Source organism: Canis lupus, chromosome 12 (genome assembly GCF_003254725.2).
Source record: "Canis lupus dingo isolate Sandy chromosome 12, ASM325472v2, whole genome shotgun sequence".
Taxonomy (NCBI): domain Eukaryota; kingdom Metazoa; phylum Chordata; class Mammalia; order Carnivora; family Canidae; genus Canis; species Canis lupus.
This window is the reverse complement of record NC_064254.1, coordinates 4334098-4349774: the sequence shown is the minus strand read 5'-3', so window position 1 is coordinate 4349774 and position 15677 is coordinate 4334098. Positions and strand designations below refer to the sequence as shown.

Genomic DNA, 15677 nt, shown 5'->3' with positions numbered 1-15677 from the left:
TCCAGAGGAGAGTCCTGGCAGAGGTGGAGGGAAGGGCTGTTGCAGGACCCACAGCCCTTTCTCCCTAGGTTTCCCTGGCCCTCCAGGGCTCTGGTTATCTTCAGAGTCTTCCTGACCATATAATTTTAGCAGAAGGAAACATTCTTTTGTGTCTTGAGAGGTATCTCACTTGTTGATATTTTGCTGGAAATTTCTTTAACTGTTGGGCATGTCTTCAAAAAATAGCAGAAAGGCCTAAGAACGAACATTTGGGAATGTGGCACATTGGGGTGGACCCTTCTCAGCCAAAGGGAAAAGAGGCTGAGAGGCTTGCTGAGAGGGTTCCAAGGCTGTTAGAGGCCAGAGACCTCTGCCTGTTTCACTCATAGCTTTGTCACCTACATCTAGAGCAATGCCTGGTATGTTGTCCGTATGCAATAAAAATGTTGAGTGACCAAGGGAACTTATGGTTGGAGGGGACACCACAGATATAAAAAGAAGAGTCTGAATAGTCAAAATAAGTGCTGCTGACTTTACAATTGTGACCTTTTGGAGACCTCTGTGAGGGACAAGGATGAGGACTGGGAGAGGTGGGGATGTGCTGGGGTGGGGAAGGGGAGCCTCAGGGATGTGCAGGCCTCGGGGGCAGGGTGGTGGCCGGGTCCAGGGGGGAGTTTGACATGGAGGTGGGAAGAGGGCAGAGAAGTGGGTCATGAGCCTCCCCAGCTGAGGGCACAGCACAAGCACAGGTAGCTGTGACAGAAGCCACCATTCTTGAGGGCAGTGACAAGTTGAGGGCAGTGACAAGTTGAGGGCAGTGACAAGTTCCGGGCAGTGGAAGCGGGGATGTGGGCCTGGGCTCGGGGGCTATGCCAGGGAGTTAGCTGGTCCTGCTCAGGGCAGAGGGAAGCTATCCTGTTTAGTCACAAGAAAGCTGAGGTCCAGCAAAGGACTAACTTGCCTGAGGTCACATAGCCCCGTCCCTGCCATATTCAGTTCACAGAGCTGCTTCTTTCCCATAGCCCTGAGCATGGACCTGCTGGCAGGAGCCAGGTGCTCAAGGAGTCGTCTTGTGTTTCTCTGTTCACTGCAGTCTGGCCCAGCCAATCTGTGCCTCCCGGGGGCTGTGTCACAGAACTTCCCGAACTGACACCTTCCCTCAGCTCAGTGCCCTGAGCAGCAAGAGCAGCTTATCTCAACCCCACACTCCCTGCTCTCCTAGTGATCCCCTACCCCGCTGCAGCACAGACCTGTCCTCACCTGGAGAGAGAGCTTGATGGTGACAAGTGCAGTTTCATAGAAGAGGAGGAAGAAGCACAAACATTACCAGTTCTGTTTCCGAAGCCAGAGGCCCTCTCCACCCGTCAATCTTCAAAGGGCTCCTGAGGATGGGTGCCAACAACAGCACCTCTGTTGGGCCTCACCTCCCAATTTCGTGGAAACAACACCCCTTCATGACCCTTGCTTTCCTGGTCAGGTCTTGGCATCCCCATTCTCTTCATACCAGGCACAGCATCCTGCCATCCATCTGCTACCCATTACCTCCGAACATCTGCCTTTTTGAAGCCTTAGTAGAGGTTAAGGTGCTGTATTCACCCTGCCCCCCAAATCAACAGTGGAAGTTAGCTAGGCCCAAGGCAATCTGGAGTCAAAGGGCTCAAGTTCCAAGACCGCCTCAAAGCAAGCTTTACACCATGCATCTGAGGACAAAGCCAATCTGCATCCTGCAGAGAACAACTGCTATCTGCCCTCCATTGCAAAGAACATGCCACCTTACTGCCTTATGCTAGTATGGTCATGGTTGGTCTCAGTGGCTATTCTGCATCACCACAGGGAACAGTATGTCCCCTGCAAGAGCTAATGCCCCCCTAAAATAAGCAGTCAAATGAGATGCCATGGGATGGGATTAACAGGGCAGCTGAACAACCTGTCCAAAATCTTATGGGGGTGCCTAGAGGAAAACTCAAATTTCCTGACTCCTAGTCTGGTTCTCTTACAAGTAAGTAGAACCTCAACTTTTCCTTTGAGGCTTTCTCCCCCCAGTTCAATTTAACTGTGGCCTCAGCCAGCTGCTGACCTTCGCTGAGAATGCAAAGCAGGGGCACCTACCATCACTGACCTGTGCTGGTGGGAGCTGCAGAGCCAAAGGGCTTCTGTGGGGCCCCTAGCCAAGGCCAAGAGCTTACTGGGATCTGATTCCCATGGGCTCCTTTTCCCAGCCTTCTTGGGAGTGGCCCCCAACACACAGTAGATAGATGGAATGGTCTGCCTGACTCAGATTGGCACCTGCAAGGGATGGCAGTAGCACTAGCCTAGCTCACTGGCTCACACACCAGGCCCCTTCTTTGAGGCGATACACTGGAGCACAAGGCCCAGGCATAGCATGTTCCTGGGAAAGGAGGTGTGGAGACTAGAGTGGTCAGTGGGAGACGGCTCTGGGTCCCGGAGAACTTCTAGTTACGCTCAGCCATCTGTTTGAGGAGTAACCTTGGGCAAATGACTTAATCCAAGAGTCCTCAGTGGGAGTCTATGGACCCCAAGAGTCTGCTGACGGGCTTCAGGGATGCCAGTGAACACCTGGATTTTACCTGACACTTGGTGTGTGAGGAGGTCTGTGCCTCCGATAGAGACATATGGGTCCCTGGGCCCTGCCTCGCTGGCTTCACTTTCTGCACATGCACATGGTACAGACTGGAATACATAAACACTCGGACAGTCTGAGACACCAACACAGAACCCCCTGTTGCTGTTCACATTGAGGTGTTAGCAATCAGAAGCCACGGAACAGTCCGAATCCATCTTAAAGTGTACTTAGTTAATTTCACAGCCATGAAAACAGTTCTCAATTTCTTCTACTGTAAAGGGGACAGGACAAAGCCAGAGTGGAGTTACTGGGGATGCCAGCTGATACCTCAACCCCGAAGAACTCCACATGGTCTGGCAGAGAGAAAGGAAGAAGAAGAGCAAGAGGCTTGGTCTGGAAAGGGCCCCAGAGTAAGCCTGCTTTGTCTCAAGGTTAAAGGGCCCAGCAGAGATGAGGAAGCATTTGGTGGTGTGTCAACCCTTGACCACCACCGCCTCCGCCACCCCAGAGTTAAGTGGTCACAGAAATTAGTCCAGGAGGCAGGAGCCACACTGACAGTATCCCTTTCAAAGCCCAGCTCTATGGACCCTCCAATGTCCCTAGTTGAGGAAAATTTCCCTCTTGGGTCCTGCTTCACACTGGGGCACAGAAAATTCTGACACAGCAGCCAGCAGTTAGAGTGCTATGTGGGGAGAAGACAGGGCTGGGCAGCTGGAGAGGAAGTCGGGGCAGGGAGGTGTCCAGGCAGCAGTGCCATAGCACTTCTGCCCAGGCCAAAAGAGGCCCTTTGGAGCCTGAGAGGAAGAAGGCAAAGGGAAGGAGCACAGGAAGCCAGGGTAGGAACCCAAGGGCATGGCCTCACTATGCACAGAATGCTGGCTTCCGGGGCTAAAGAGTGAGGAGATAATCTAGGGACAGAACAGAAAGAGAAGCTCCAGGGTCTGAGGACCAGGCTGGAAACAATAAAGAATGACCTCCTCCCTGAGCCTGTGCCTTTTAGCTCTTTCGGGGACTACTCCTATTTGTCAGTCATCTCTCCCCAATGCACAGGAACAAGCTGGCCATGGTCTCAGAAACAGACAGGAAAACAGTAGGAGCCTATCTTCACGTGGTAGAAACCTGTGGAGAAATAAATTGACAGGAGGAGCTAGAGGCCTCCCTGACGATGCTGTTCGAGGTGACAGGCTTGTGGCTCAGTCTGTTTCTAACCCATCCTGAGCTGGCTCAGACTCATTTCCACATTCCATTTGTCCACCCAGCGCTGCATCCACCAGTGCCCGCTCTCCACTGTGCCCTGCCATCTAAGGTGCACCCGGACTCCGGGGGCTCTCCATCTGATGAGGGCGTAACCAGAGGGCCTCCTGTAATGTGGCTGTCAAAGTCCCTCACGGTCGAGCCCAGCCCACCTCTCCTGCCTAGCCAAGGCCCCCTCCCTCACAATACTCACTCCACTGGTCTCCTTACTCACAGCAGGTCGCTCAGCCCCACACTCGCCCCTCCTCTGTGTGGTCCCTCCAAGTCCCACAGCCTCTGTAAACTCTCACAGAGCAAGCACAACCCAGAAGTTCAAAGCTGGACAGATCTGGGCTAGCATCTTGACCCTGCTACTTACTGGCAGTGCCTTCATCCTCTGGACCTTACAGCTCCATCTGAAGACTCGACCAACAGTATGCCCAGGGTTGTGAGCCAGCTCAGCACCCAGCACACGGTCCATGCTTGGGAAGGTGGGTTCTCCTCCCCTGTGCTCCTGCAGCATCTATATGCCTCACCACAGCACTTGACACCTAGCTGGTCTATTGTTTTTAATTGCTTTATGTGTCTTGTTTTCCCAGCTAGACCATCAAGTTCCTTCAGACACATGCATTATTTGCTTTTCTGACTTCTGATCCATTCATTGTAGGAAATGCAGAACAACTATTACATTCTAAAAAAGAGAGGAAGTCAACTACAATCCTCTTTAGATAACCACCGAAAATGTTTTGGCTTACACCCTTGCACCTCTCGTGCAGAGGTTTTCTTTTTTGGAAATTAAGATTGTGTCGCATATGGATTTCTGTGTCTTGATTTCTTCACTCAACATTCCGAGGTGAACGTTTCCCCTTGGTGAACGTCAGACGTTCTTCAAAAACATGTTTTTAACACCCACATGACATTCCAGCACGTGGAGCACCATCCCTGATTCAACTATCACCCTCTGAAGGAGGTCAGTTTCAGTCCCCAGATGTGGAGACCTCCTGCATCAGCATGCATTGAGCCACAAACTCGTCCACCACCAATTACCTTCCTGCCATGTTGATACAATACACTTTCACTCTTCTCCTAAGAAAGCCCCCTTCCTATGGGCAGGACTTGTGAAAAATGGACTGGCTGTGATGTGTGAGTCAGGGTTGGGGGCTGGCCAGCAGAGGTGGGAGCTACATTCCTGGCCCTGTCTCTTAGGCATCAGCTGGATCAGCCTCGGGAACACTTGGCAGCTCCTGCTGCCCTGGCCCTGACACCTGCAAATCAAAGGTGCTTTCTGCCAATAGGCAAGAGGATGTGAATAAAGTTCAAGGTACAATGTTTGCCCAGCTCAGTCCTCACATCACAGGAGGAACAGCCTGGAGTAAGAGGATGCTGGACCTAGACAAGACCAGACCCAGGGGGACAGGACAGAAAGTCTTCAATTTTCTAAAGGGCTTCAGTGTGTTCTATTTGGCCCAAAAGGTAAACCTGGGGCCAGGAGACAGAAACCACAAGGAAAGAGATCTTGGCTCAGCCTGAGCAATGCAAAGAATGAGAGGCTACTACTTTGTAAGATGGTGAATTCTGTGTCACTAGAAAGCACCAAAGCCAAGATTATCTGGAAGGGTTAAAGGCACAGATGATTAGAACATGTGATGGTAAAGTCCCTCCCACCCTGATTGGGACCCTTGTCACAGGGAAGTGATACAGCAACACCTTGTCTGTGAAACACTCTTCATGTCCAGATGACCAACATCTAGAGCCTGGCTCCCTGGCAGTTACTTGTGTATCTTGTAGAAGAGTCTCCCGGGCATTTCAGAACCGAGAAAAACATTTACAATCTACCGAAAGCCTAACTACATGGGCACATACCATAGCTAATGCGACGGAAATTATACCATATGTACCAAGAGAACGTTTCTAAATAAATATGTCCCCTTCTTGTGTATTTTTTACCCTTTTTCTGGTTGCTAAAACAATTAGTCTTCCAGTACATCTGGCAATTTACATGCAATTACCCAGGATGCTTTGCATGGCTACTTAGGCCACTCTAGGTATCAGAAGTAACATGTTCAACTGAGGTGTAATCAGCATTTCTTCCTACACAGATTCCACCTGCCAGCACCCCACCCGAAATGAGAGAGCAGTGAGGACTAACAGACTCTACCCAGGGCAATGGGAGGGGCCTAGAAGGGTCCTGGAAAGACTGAGGTACCTGCCTCCCTCAATGAGTATCCTTCCCCAAAAGAAAGAGCCGTTCTAACAGAGGCCCTATATCCTGCATGGACATTTGGTTCAGGGCCAGACTTAACCAAGATGCCCGCCTAGCTACTTTCTGGGTCTGAGCATGGGGAGGGGCAGGGAAGCGGTTTTAAAGGGAGTCTTGATGTTCAAGGGTTGGGAACCTTACCCTTTCCAAAATTAGCAGAAGGGGTGAGAAGTTAAGAGCTCAGCCTCTAAAATCCTGAAGCAAAAGGAAGGGACACTGTGAAGTCCACAGCTCCCCTCCCTTGCCTGTCTGACAGCTGGTCTGGTGAAGAGGGCGTGCTCGGAGAGGGAAGGTTCCTCAGTGCTCAGCACCAGGAACCAACTGCCCAGCTCACTGGCTGAGCCACCACCTCTATGCTGGATTTGTCAGCCTTCCCCCAGGAACATGGTGAGTCAGGGGTTAGGTTATAAGAACCATAAACATATCCAGTTTAACTTTAAAAAATTGCTATTTAAGAACCTAAGAATTTTAAAGGCTGAAAAATAACTGGCTGTCAGCTGGCTTTGGAAGGGTTGTTTGCTGCAAACTTTACTGTCTGCCCTGGAGATGGAGATGGCCCAGGTGAGGTGAGTCTGTCCTTGTCAGCGTTGCTCCCGGCAGCCCCAGACTAGCACTCGGGGCAAGCTGCTATTTGGGAAGCACCAAATGCAAGCCCATCAGTGGGAAGCCCACAGGAACCCACACTGGAGACAGGAGCTCTGGGCTGACTGGCCCTGACTCCTTTACTTTACCATTTCCTGGAGGGCCTCCAGGAGAGGGATGCTCGTGGGTACCCTGCCTGAGCTACTTTCTGGACCGAAAAAAGGAGCACTGGATTCTACGCCCAGGATCACAGCCAGCCTGTACTTCACAGGCAACCTGAGGAAAGGCACCTAGATTTTTCTTTTTCTTTGGCACCTTGTGCTGTATAAAAAGATAGTACAAAATTATACCTCGGAAAAGCAACCAATCCTTCAAACCACTAATTCAGCCTCTCCTCTGGGCCATCCCTGAGGTTATGATTCCCTGAGGTTTCATGGCCACATTTCCCAGCCCTGATGCTTGGCGTGGGGTAGGCAGGGAAGAAGCCTTTCTGTTGGACAAGGCTCCTTGCTTCAATGACTACCTGCCTGACAACAGCACTCTGGAAGGAAACTTCCAGATAAAGGAAACTTCTGGTATCCAACAAAGATGGGACAGGGAGTCATCACAGGAAACTTGGCTGTCTTGCCCTCCCAAACTCCTAGGGTCTGACCCAGAACAAGACAGCCTTGAGGCCTCACCGCACAACACTGGGTCTGAAAGCCGAGAAGGGGACCAGTGCAGGGAAAAAGTCTGCAGGCAGGGACCCTACCCCTTCAGACACAGACTGGCAAAGAGCTCTCACTACAGAACTGTTTCAGGGAGCAGAGCTGAAGGGAACAGAGTTTAGAAAGAAGGCACAAGACACTCAGGCTGACTTCCCAGATGTCGAAAGTCACTTTAGAGAACTCTACCTACTGTTTCTCACATGCCCACAGGGAGATCAGAGGCAGGGTTCCTCGGGGCTGCACCCCGCCCCTGAGGAGGCCTCTGGGCACTTACCAGGAAGCGGACATCGTCAAAGCCATTCAGAAGCAACTTGCTCTCATACTGCTGCAGCCCCACCGCCTCCAGCCACTCCCCAACGCTCTGCTCCAGCGTCCGCGAACCTGACGAGAGAGGAATCGGCAGACGCTTGAAAAGGGAAAAACCATTAAGGTGGTAGCAGCGGCACTCAGAGGAAGACAGGTGGCACTGCCACATCATAGTCATTACCATAAAGCAGCCAGACTATGTATAAGAGACCAGAGAGCAGAGGACCCGCAGCTCCTCTTCCGGGTGCAGGCCAAGGGCAGGACAGCCTGGGCTGCACACACACCCACCCCCTCTGTCCGAGCTGCTCCAGGGCCGCAGTGGCACATGCACGGTCTCTGCCCACAGATCGGGGGGACTCCGTGTCAGCGTTCACACTGAGGTATTTCAGGAAGTCTGTTCCCACGGGCACTAGAGGGGCTCAGGGGCTCCTCTCATCCATGCAACTTCTGGAGCCCCCGTGGGGCTGTGGGCGAGGGGCAAGTCCTGCAACCTGGCAGCACACACTGGTCAGGAGAGCACACACATCTTCATGCAGCTGAGGGGCACAGGCACACAGCGAGGGCTCCGAGGGCCAAGCGGTGGCGGCGGCGTTCACAGGGACCCGGCACATGCAACGCAAGCAGCACAGAACCCGGCAGTGGGGAGAAAAGAGACTTTTACTTGTTTTGCCCCAGCAGTCCCGGAATAAGCACACCATGGCCACCGGCCCTTTGTGCTCAGAGGCTCAAGGCAGAGGGGCCAGGAGTGGCGCATGGGCCAGGGGCCCGGGGGTTGGGCTCAGGTGTGGCTCGGCTGTGACGGTGACATGGCACTCCTTTGGGCTGCGTGGCCAGCGGAGGCCAGGAGCCCAGTCCCCAGCTAGACTCTGGCTGCTGGCGAGCGGGGCGTCTCCCACGCCAGGACGCTGTCTGAAGGGTTGCCTTCCCGGGCCGGGCTCTTTTGCCGGGGCTGGGCATTCATTTTCCTCTCCTGATAGTGGCTGCTCCTGTGACTCGCCTGCCTGCTCAGGTGGAAAGCCGGCAGGCAATCCAGTCCTTGGCTAAAGATGACAAAACCCAGCCCGGATGAAAGAAAGGGGAAAAGGAAGCAGTCCTCTGTCAGCTGAGCTGTGGCAGCTTAAGTCTATTCACGTTCGGCGCCGTCCTCTGTTCGGCTGAGTGATAAAGACAGCAACTGTCCTCCCTGGGTCTCCTGATCTTGACGTTCTCCTCTGAGGGCAAGTGGGGAAGGGACGACATGTATCTGCTCTGCTCACGGCGGACAGGGGCGTGTGGTGGGGTGGGGAGGAACCGAGTTCAGCCCTCCCTACAGACCTAGGCTGAGCACCTAAACCCCACCTGCTTCTCCAGTTCTCCTGGGTAAGAACGGATGAAAGAAGGGAAAAAGAGCAAGGAAGGAAAAAGAAGAACCAACTATGAAAACATCACCTCCAGAGAACTCTTGACACGGTGAAAGTCATTCTGTTGTTCCTGGCACTTTCTGCCCTTCGAGGCGGGCCAAGGCCAACTGGCCTGGTTATCTGGGAGCCCCTGGCAACCCACTGTCCTAGGCTCCCCTTCCTCTGTCCTCTGCAGAACAGCTGGTGGTCTGGGACCCGGCGGCCTCCCGATGCACGCTGCAGCAGCCCTCCGAGACGCTGGGTGCCCTGCCCTTGAGTGGGGCTGTCTGCTCCAGGGAACCTAGGCGGCAGGCTCTTGTGTGTCTATGAAGTCAAGTGTCCCCGGCTGCTGATTCATTCCTGCTTGTAATCCCCCAGCCAGGCAGCTGTGGTCCTGCTGCCGGTGGATGTGTGCCCTCACAGAACGGCAGCAGAGTGCTTTGTCTGGAGGCTCCTGGGCTCCACGCTGCCTGCTGCCGGCCCCACAGCCCTCGCTCGCTCTCATAATGTCTGGCCCTCCCCCTCTCCCCTCCCCATCACCCTCCTCCCTTCCACGCTCAGGAAAATACATCAGGGATCGGACATCGGAGCAGAAGCTGCTGCTGCCGCCACCAAGAGAGAAGGACACGGCAGCACAAGCACCAGAGCAAAATGACAGGTTCCTCAGCATCTCATGTCGGCTGACACACATGCGTATGAAAGGCGGAGATGGAGGAGACTCTACCTGCAGCTCAAGGGGCTGGAAACAGCTTATCGGGGGCAGAAGGCACATTCCTACAGTTTGGGCCATTAGCTTCTAGGACAGCCAGAGAAGGGGACAGAGGAATGACACGGCCCTGAGGGCACAGCCCACAGGTGAAGTGACCCCCCTACCCCACTCACCATGTAAGAAAGAGTGTGCCTCCCTGCCAAGAGGAAAAGCCATGGGGCATCACAAAAACGGCAATGAAATAAAGATGTTACACCTAATATTCCTCAGGTGAGCGAGCGTACTCAACAACTTGGCAAGAGACTTCTCTTGGGGCCTCTCGGAGCCCAAGGGAGAAGCACCAGGCCCAGAGCAGGCTCCTCACAACCTAGAGGAGGACATGGGAGGGGAGGTGCCAAGGTAAAGGACCAAAGCCCAAGTACAGCTGTGAAGACAGCGAAGGGAACATGTAGAAACAAAGACCCTGGGACCATAGGTCACCTCTAAACATGCTGGGGGGTACCTACAGCTCAACAGGCTGTAGATGGCCCTGGCGAAGAAGGGGGCTCTGTGTGCAGGGAGGTCAGGCTCCGGAAGGAGCCTGCATTGAACGGCTACTCAACAGCTAAAAGGCTGGCTTTAGCAAAAGAAAGCAAGTGATCTCTTCTGCTGCTCCACACACAAGCTTTTGTTGAAAGCAGCCAGGGGGCCTGGGCCAGGAGGAAGGCATCCCTTCCTGGGACTCCTGACAGCAGAATGAGTTGTGAAACCTGTCTGTTGGGGATTTGGGTAACTAGGTCCATTGCTGGCAGCTGAGGTTCCCAAGGCCCAAGACAAGAATAAGACTCCAGTTCCTCTTAGGGTCTCATCCTTCAGGACATGTCCTCTGCAAAACCAGTCACACTGAGCAATACTATGCTTGTTAATGGCTTCCTGCTGGAAGGCCTGCTCCTCTTCTTCCTAGGCTGGCAACCCCAGAGCCCAGGCCTCTTCTAGATCCAGAAATCTAAGGACAATCTGGACCCTGCTACTGACCATTCAAAATAAATAAGAATTCTGCTCTGGTCTGAGATGAAGGCTAATGCTCCCTGAGGTCCTGGGGAAAGCCTCTTCCTGACTCATCTGGTAGAAGACAGAGTTCATGGGCAGACAGTTCTACTCTCTCCATGCTTCCTGGCCTGGTAGCAGTACACACACAGTGGGCCAGGACTCTGCAGCTTGGGTGGACGCACCCTCTGTTCAGGTAGCTGTTCTTTTGTGCTTGCCCTGGACTCTCCTAAGGGGCTAGATGGAGGATAGCTCAACTCCACAGTGCTAAAACAGGACCACTGGTTGGGATCCAATGATGTAGGCAGGTAGCCAGACCAGCTCTCACCACTCATATGGGTTTGCAGGGGTAAGAACTGCTGGGTGGGACCCATGGGGCAAGGAAAGAGCTCAGTGTCACCATCTCCGAGAGGGGCTCTTCCAGAAATGTGTTTTTCAGAGGTGCTGCCCCATCTCCTGATTTATCAAAGTTGAGAGGTAATGGCCTACTCTGACCCAAACTCGCAAGCACATGCAGTCCTGGACATGCAGGGGTACAGGGAAGCAGAAAGCAGCTTCAACTGAACTGAATGCTATCTACTCCATTCTTGGCTGCCCCCAAAGCACAGCTTGGAAAACAGGCAACGGTGTTTGTCTCAGTACTGAACATCTATTCCCAACAAACACTTGACTCTTGATAAAGCCCGCATGCTACAACAGAGTGTGAGGTTGTTTGCCTGAGCATGGGGAAACAGAGCCACAAACTCTTAGCCAGCAGAGCCACCTCTGCAGACCCCAGCATGATCCAAGACCAACAGAGACAGACCAAACCCAGCTGGGCCCTCTTTGCTAGGAACCAGGGAAAGAAGGCTGCTGGAGGGAAGAGGCTCCAGGAATCCCAGGTGGAAAAGTGGTAGAGGGAGACAAGCCAGGGGAGCAGATGCCCCTCTCCTTTAGGTTTTTCAGTACAATTAAGTAATTATTTCATGGACAAAAACCAAGCAGATCTACTGTTTACCTCTTCTGCTCAAGTATTTGTATAGAGTACTCATTCCCAACAAATCCATGAGGCAGGTACTCTTATTCAAATGTTGAAGATAGAGAATTGGGGGCTTAGGGAGACTAAGTGACTCGCCCAAGACCTGTATGTAACCCATGCTCTTTCCACAAGCACTGATATACTTGTCCCCACCCCTCAGACTTCCTGACACGGCCAGAGGAATGAGAGGGGTCACAGGTCAATCCTGGATGCAGCCTCCTGAGTGAGCAGGGAATACCATCCCTTCAGTTAGAGAGGCATTTCCTCAAAGATAGGGAGAGGCCAGGCCCCATGAAGCTGTTCTCAGCAGGGGTTCTGGCAGCAGGATGGTCTACAGATGCTTAAGGATAAGGTGTGAGATTTGCTCTAGCTAAGAGGCACCTTTAGAAAGGTCACCTCACTCGAGAAAATAACACAACCACAATTCCATTATCAAAGAAAACAGCTCAGATATGGCCTCTCTAGCTGCCTGCTTCAAACAAAGGAAAATGAGGCAGGCCTCACCCCATAGGGCTTTGAAAAGAAAACAATGTCCAGAGTAGCAGTGATCTGGAGTAAAAATGATGAATGACTAAATAAATGTAAAAATGAAGAAAAAGACAAGGAGGAGCGGCAAAGCCACTCCCTCTGGGTGATACAGGCTAACAGTCTGAGCCCACTGATCCAACCCAACACTGCCACTGCCATGGAGCAGGCAAAGGAGAGCCACTTTCTCACGAAGGGCTAGTGCCAGACCTGTCTGGGAAGCTGGAGAGACCAACGCTGAGGTACACTCCAATATGGGCCAATTGAAAAAAGCCTATATTTACAGAAATAATTATGGATAAGTGACAACCTTTAAAGAGAGAGAGAGAGAGAGAGAGAAACTTTCCTAAAAGGCCCGCCAAAAATGCAATTTCCCCTCCAGTATGTAAAAAGTGTCATAGCCCTAAAGTAACAGCTCAATAGGCCATATAGACACATGAGATTCTGAACTGCAAGAGCATGATTCGGGGCTGAGGCTGACCTCTCTCTCACACACCAAATGTCTGTCTTCTGAGTCAGAGGAAAAAACCCAAGCCAGAAAAGAGTCATGGCAAGAACGGCTGCTTGGTACAATACCTGAGATCTTCTTCTGTTCCTGAGAAAAGTCAATTCCTTCTCCAATAGAGCTCATGATTTTCTCAATCTGAAACAGAAGAGGAACAAAGAGAGGCTGTCAGGTTCAGGTTAAACATTGCCAGCTCACCATCAGCGCCTGGGGCGGGGGTGGGAGGGTGGGGAAGCCCTCCAGGTCTCTTCCAGGGAATTCCAAGGTCCAGCACCAACCTGCAAGGGATCAGAACTCTGCCGCACAGACCAAGGCTGTTCTGTGACCACAGCCTAACAGGGGGGTGAAAGACACGCTCCAAAGAGAGGAAGTGGGAAACAACCTGTGCTCAGCTGCTGGAAATGCCAGAGAATCTTCCTTCCAAGGCATTTATGTATCATTCCTTGCAGCAGTTCCCCCAGCCCAGCAGAGACAGGGCACTGGGGCCAACAGCAGGCCAGACCTGGCACATTTCACTGGTCACACCAGAACTTAAATTCCATGAGTAGAGACTTCGCCAACTTGGTCTCGTGCAACACCCCCAGTGCCTAGAGCAGTGCCTGCCAAAATCCTAAGGATTCAACATATAACTGATATTGCCTGACTGCTGGCTCTGAGGTCTGACAATTTTGAGAGCTGGGACCAGCAGAGAACCTGAACACAGGAACCTCTTAGAAGTCAAAAGGAGGTAGGCATGATTTTTTGATCCCTGAAGGTACAGACACGTATCCTTCCTCTGGATCTCAGCAGAGAGAGCTGGTCTCAAAGTACACAATGTCTCCGGCATTGCCCCCTGTGTGGACCACCTGTTCCAGCCATCTGGCTTTGGTCACCCTGAGCCAGATCCAAGACCCCCCACTCCAGGAAATCTGGCCAGGGGCAGGACACAGCAGTAACAAGGAGGCCACCTTCTTTTCCTCTCCTCCCCCTCTTTTGGGTTTGCTGTGATAATGAGCTCATTTGTAGCTTTTTTTCCAAAAAAAAAAAAAAAAAAAGAAAAAAAGAAACGAGAACCTTTTGTACCAGAACTTGGATGCCTTTTCCCTCAAGTGTAAGTAAGGAGCCTGGGTCTGACAATCACAACAAACAAACAAACAAACAAAAAACCCAACAACTTTCCAGCCAGCCTCCAGCTGGCAGATAAAGATGGCACATTTGACACCTAGCAGAAGAGCACAGAACAAGCACCGTTGTTCCCTTTGCAGCTGGGAGCTGAGGCTGTTTTCCTCCAGCCACAGAAATGACTGCCTACCCAGCAGTCACCTGATGGCCTGTTGACAGGCATGGTGAACTCCATCCCTGAGCTCAGCAAGAGCCAAGAGAAACACAACACATCTGACCTGTGGAGCACAGGGAGGTGTGCCTCTGCTTACTGGCCCCACAGTGCAGAGGCTGGCAGAGAAATGGGCGGTACCACAGCAGGTCTGCCCTGTCCCTGGAAGATAATGCCCTCCTCCTTCCCTTCCTACTGTATCACTTTCTTTGGCCTCCCCTGCCCCCATTTCAAGAGCTGCTTCCTTCAACGGACAGCATGGTGCAATGTCCACCCATGTGGACAGGCTAGCATGTTCACCCTTTCCCAGCCTCAGTTAAATCTACAAAAACAGGCATGGGTCTTGCCTCCGGTAAGTGGTTGTTGTATGGATTAAAAGTAGCATCTGGCCAAAGACCTGGCTTAGTAGATACCCAGTAAAAGGCTCATTTGTTTTCCACTTCCCTTCTGTTTTTCTCAGAACTCTAATCTAGTAAGACCTTGTTATTTTTAAAATGTTTTTACTTGTATGTTTTGACAAGTCCTACATCTATATGTTCAAAGTTCAAAAGGTACAAAGGTTATTCAGAGAAAAACCTCCCTATCTTTATCTCCCAGCTGTCTAGCTCTCCTCTCTGCAGAAACTGGTATAACTAGTTTCTTAAGTATGCTTCCAGATGACTGTTGCAGTCACATGTAAGTAAACATATAAAGATATTCTACTCCCATACTAAGAGGATGTCTATATATGCTGTTCTGCATCTTGTTCTCTAATAATACATTGGAATTCTTTCCACGGTTCATAAGAACATCTTTTTTTTTTTTTTTTTTTTAATGGATAAGGTATGTCTTCCAGTGTGTGGCTATTTATTTAACCAGTCCCTTGGTGGGCACATGTGTAGTTTCCAATCTTTTCGATTCTCAACAGTGCCATGACTATTCTATACACATTTGTAGAACAAACACATGTAAGGGTATCTGTAGGATAAATCCTAATTTCTCTCTTGACAGTTCTTCCAGGCACAAAATCTGGAATTTGCAGCAGGGACCCCACAAGTCATATAATCTCAACTCCAACTCCATGTCTAATTTTGCTAAGGGCCTTCTAGAGATGGGACACTTGTTATCTCTCATCAGTTTGTCCTATTTGCAGAAAGTGCCAAATTTGTAACATCTGTCTTTTTACAGATTCAAACTTTTTTTTATCCAACTTCAACCCACTGGTCTGGTTATTCCCCTAGAGCACCTCCTCTTTCACAGGGAAGGCTTAGGGATATTGGTAGACAGCTTTTAGTTTTACAGACCAAGATGCTCCCCCACACAGAGGCTGCACTGAAAAGCCTGGGTTACTCAGATCACAGAACCCTCCACACTGGGCAAAGAGCAGGTACTCTGTAGATATCTGCTGATGTGCCTTCCTTGCCCTTTTCTATATTTATAGGAGAAAATTAGGGTCCTCGGAGGGCACTTGGGTGGCTCAGTCAGTTGGGTATCCGTCTCTAGATCTCTAGATTTCGGTTCAGGTCATGATCTCAGGGTCTGGAGAGATTGAGCTCCAAATCTGGCTCCACAG

General features: G+C 51.4%; 1 protein-coding gene across 9 annotated transcripts in view; it reads right to left on the bottom strand.

Moving 5' to 3' along the window:
• ANKS1A (ankyrin repeat and sterile alpha motif domain containing 1A) overlaps window positions 1-15677 on the bottom strand; it is a 179077-nt gene that overhangs the window by 16722 nt on the left and 146678 nt on the right. For all 9 annotated transcript variants that reach the window (XM_025418506.3, XM_035697620.2, XM_025418509.3 and 6 more), the window contains 2 exons: window positions 12885-12951; window positions 7620-7726 (listed from right to left, as the gene is read on the bottom strand). In XM_025418506.3, the coding sequence (XP_025274291.3) occupies window positions 7620-7726; window positions 12885-12951 (174 nt within the window). The remainder of the gene's footprint in view (window positions 1-7619; window positions 7727-12884; window positions 12952-15677) is intronic.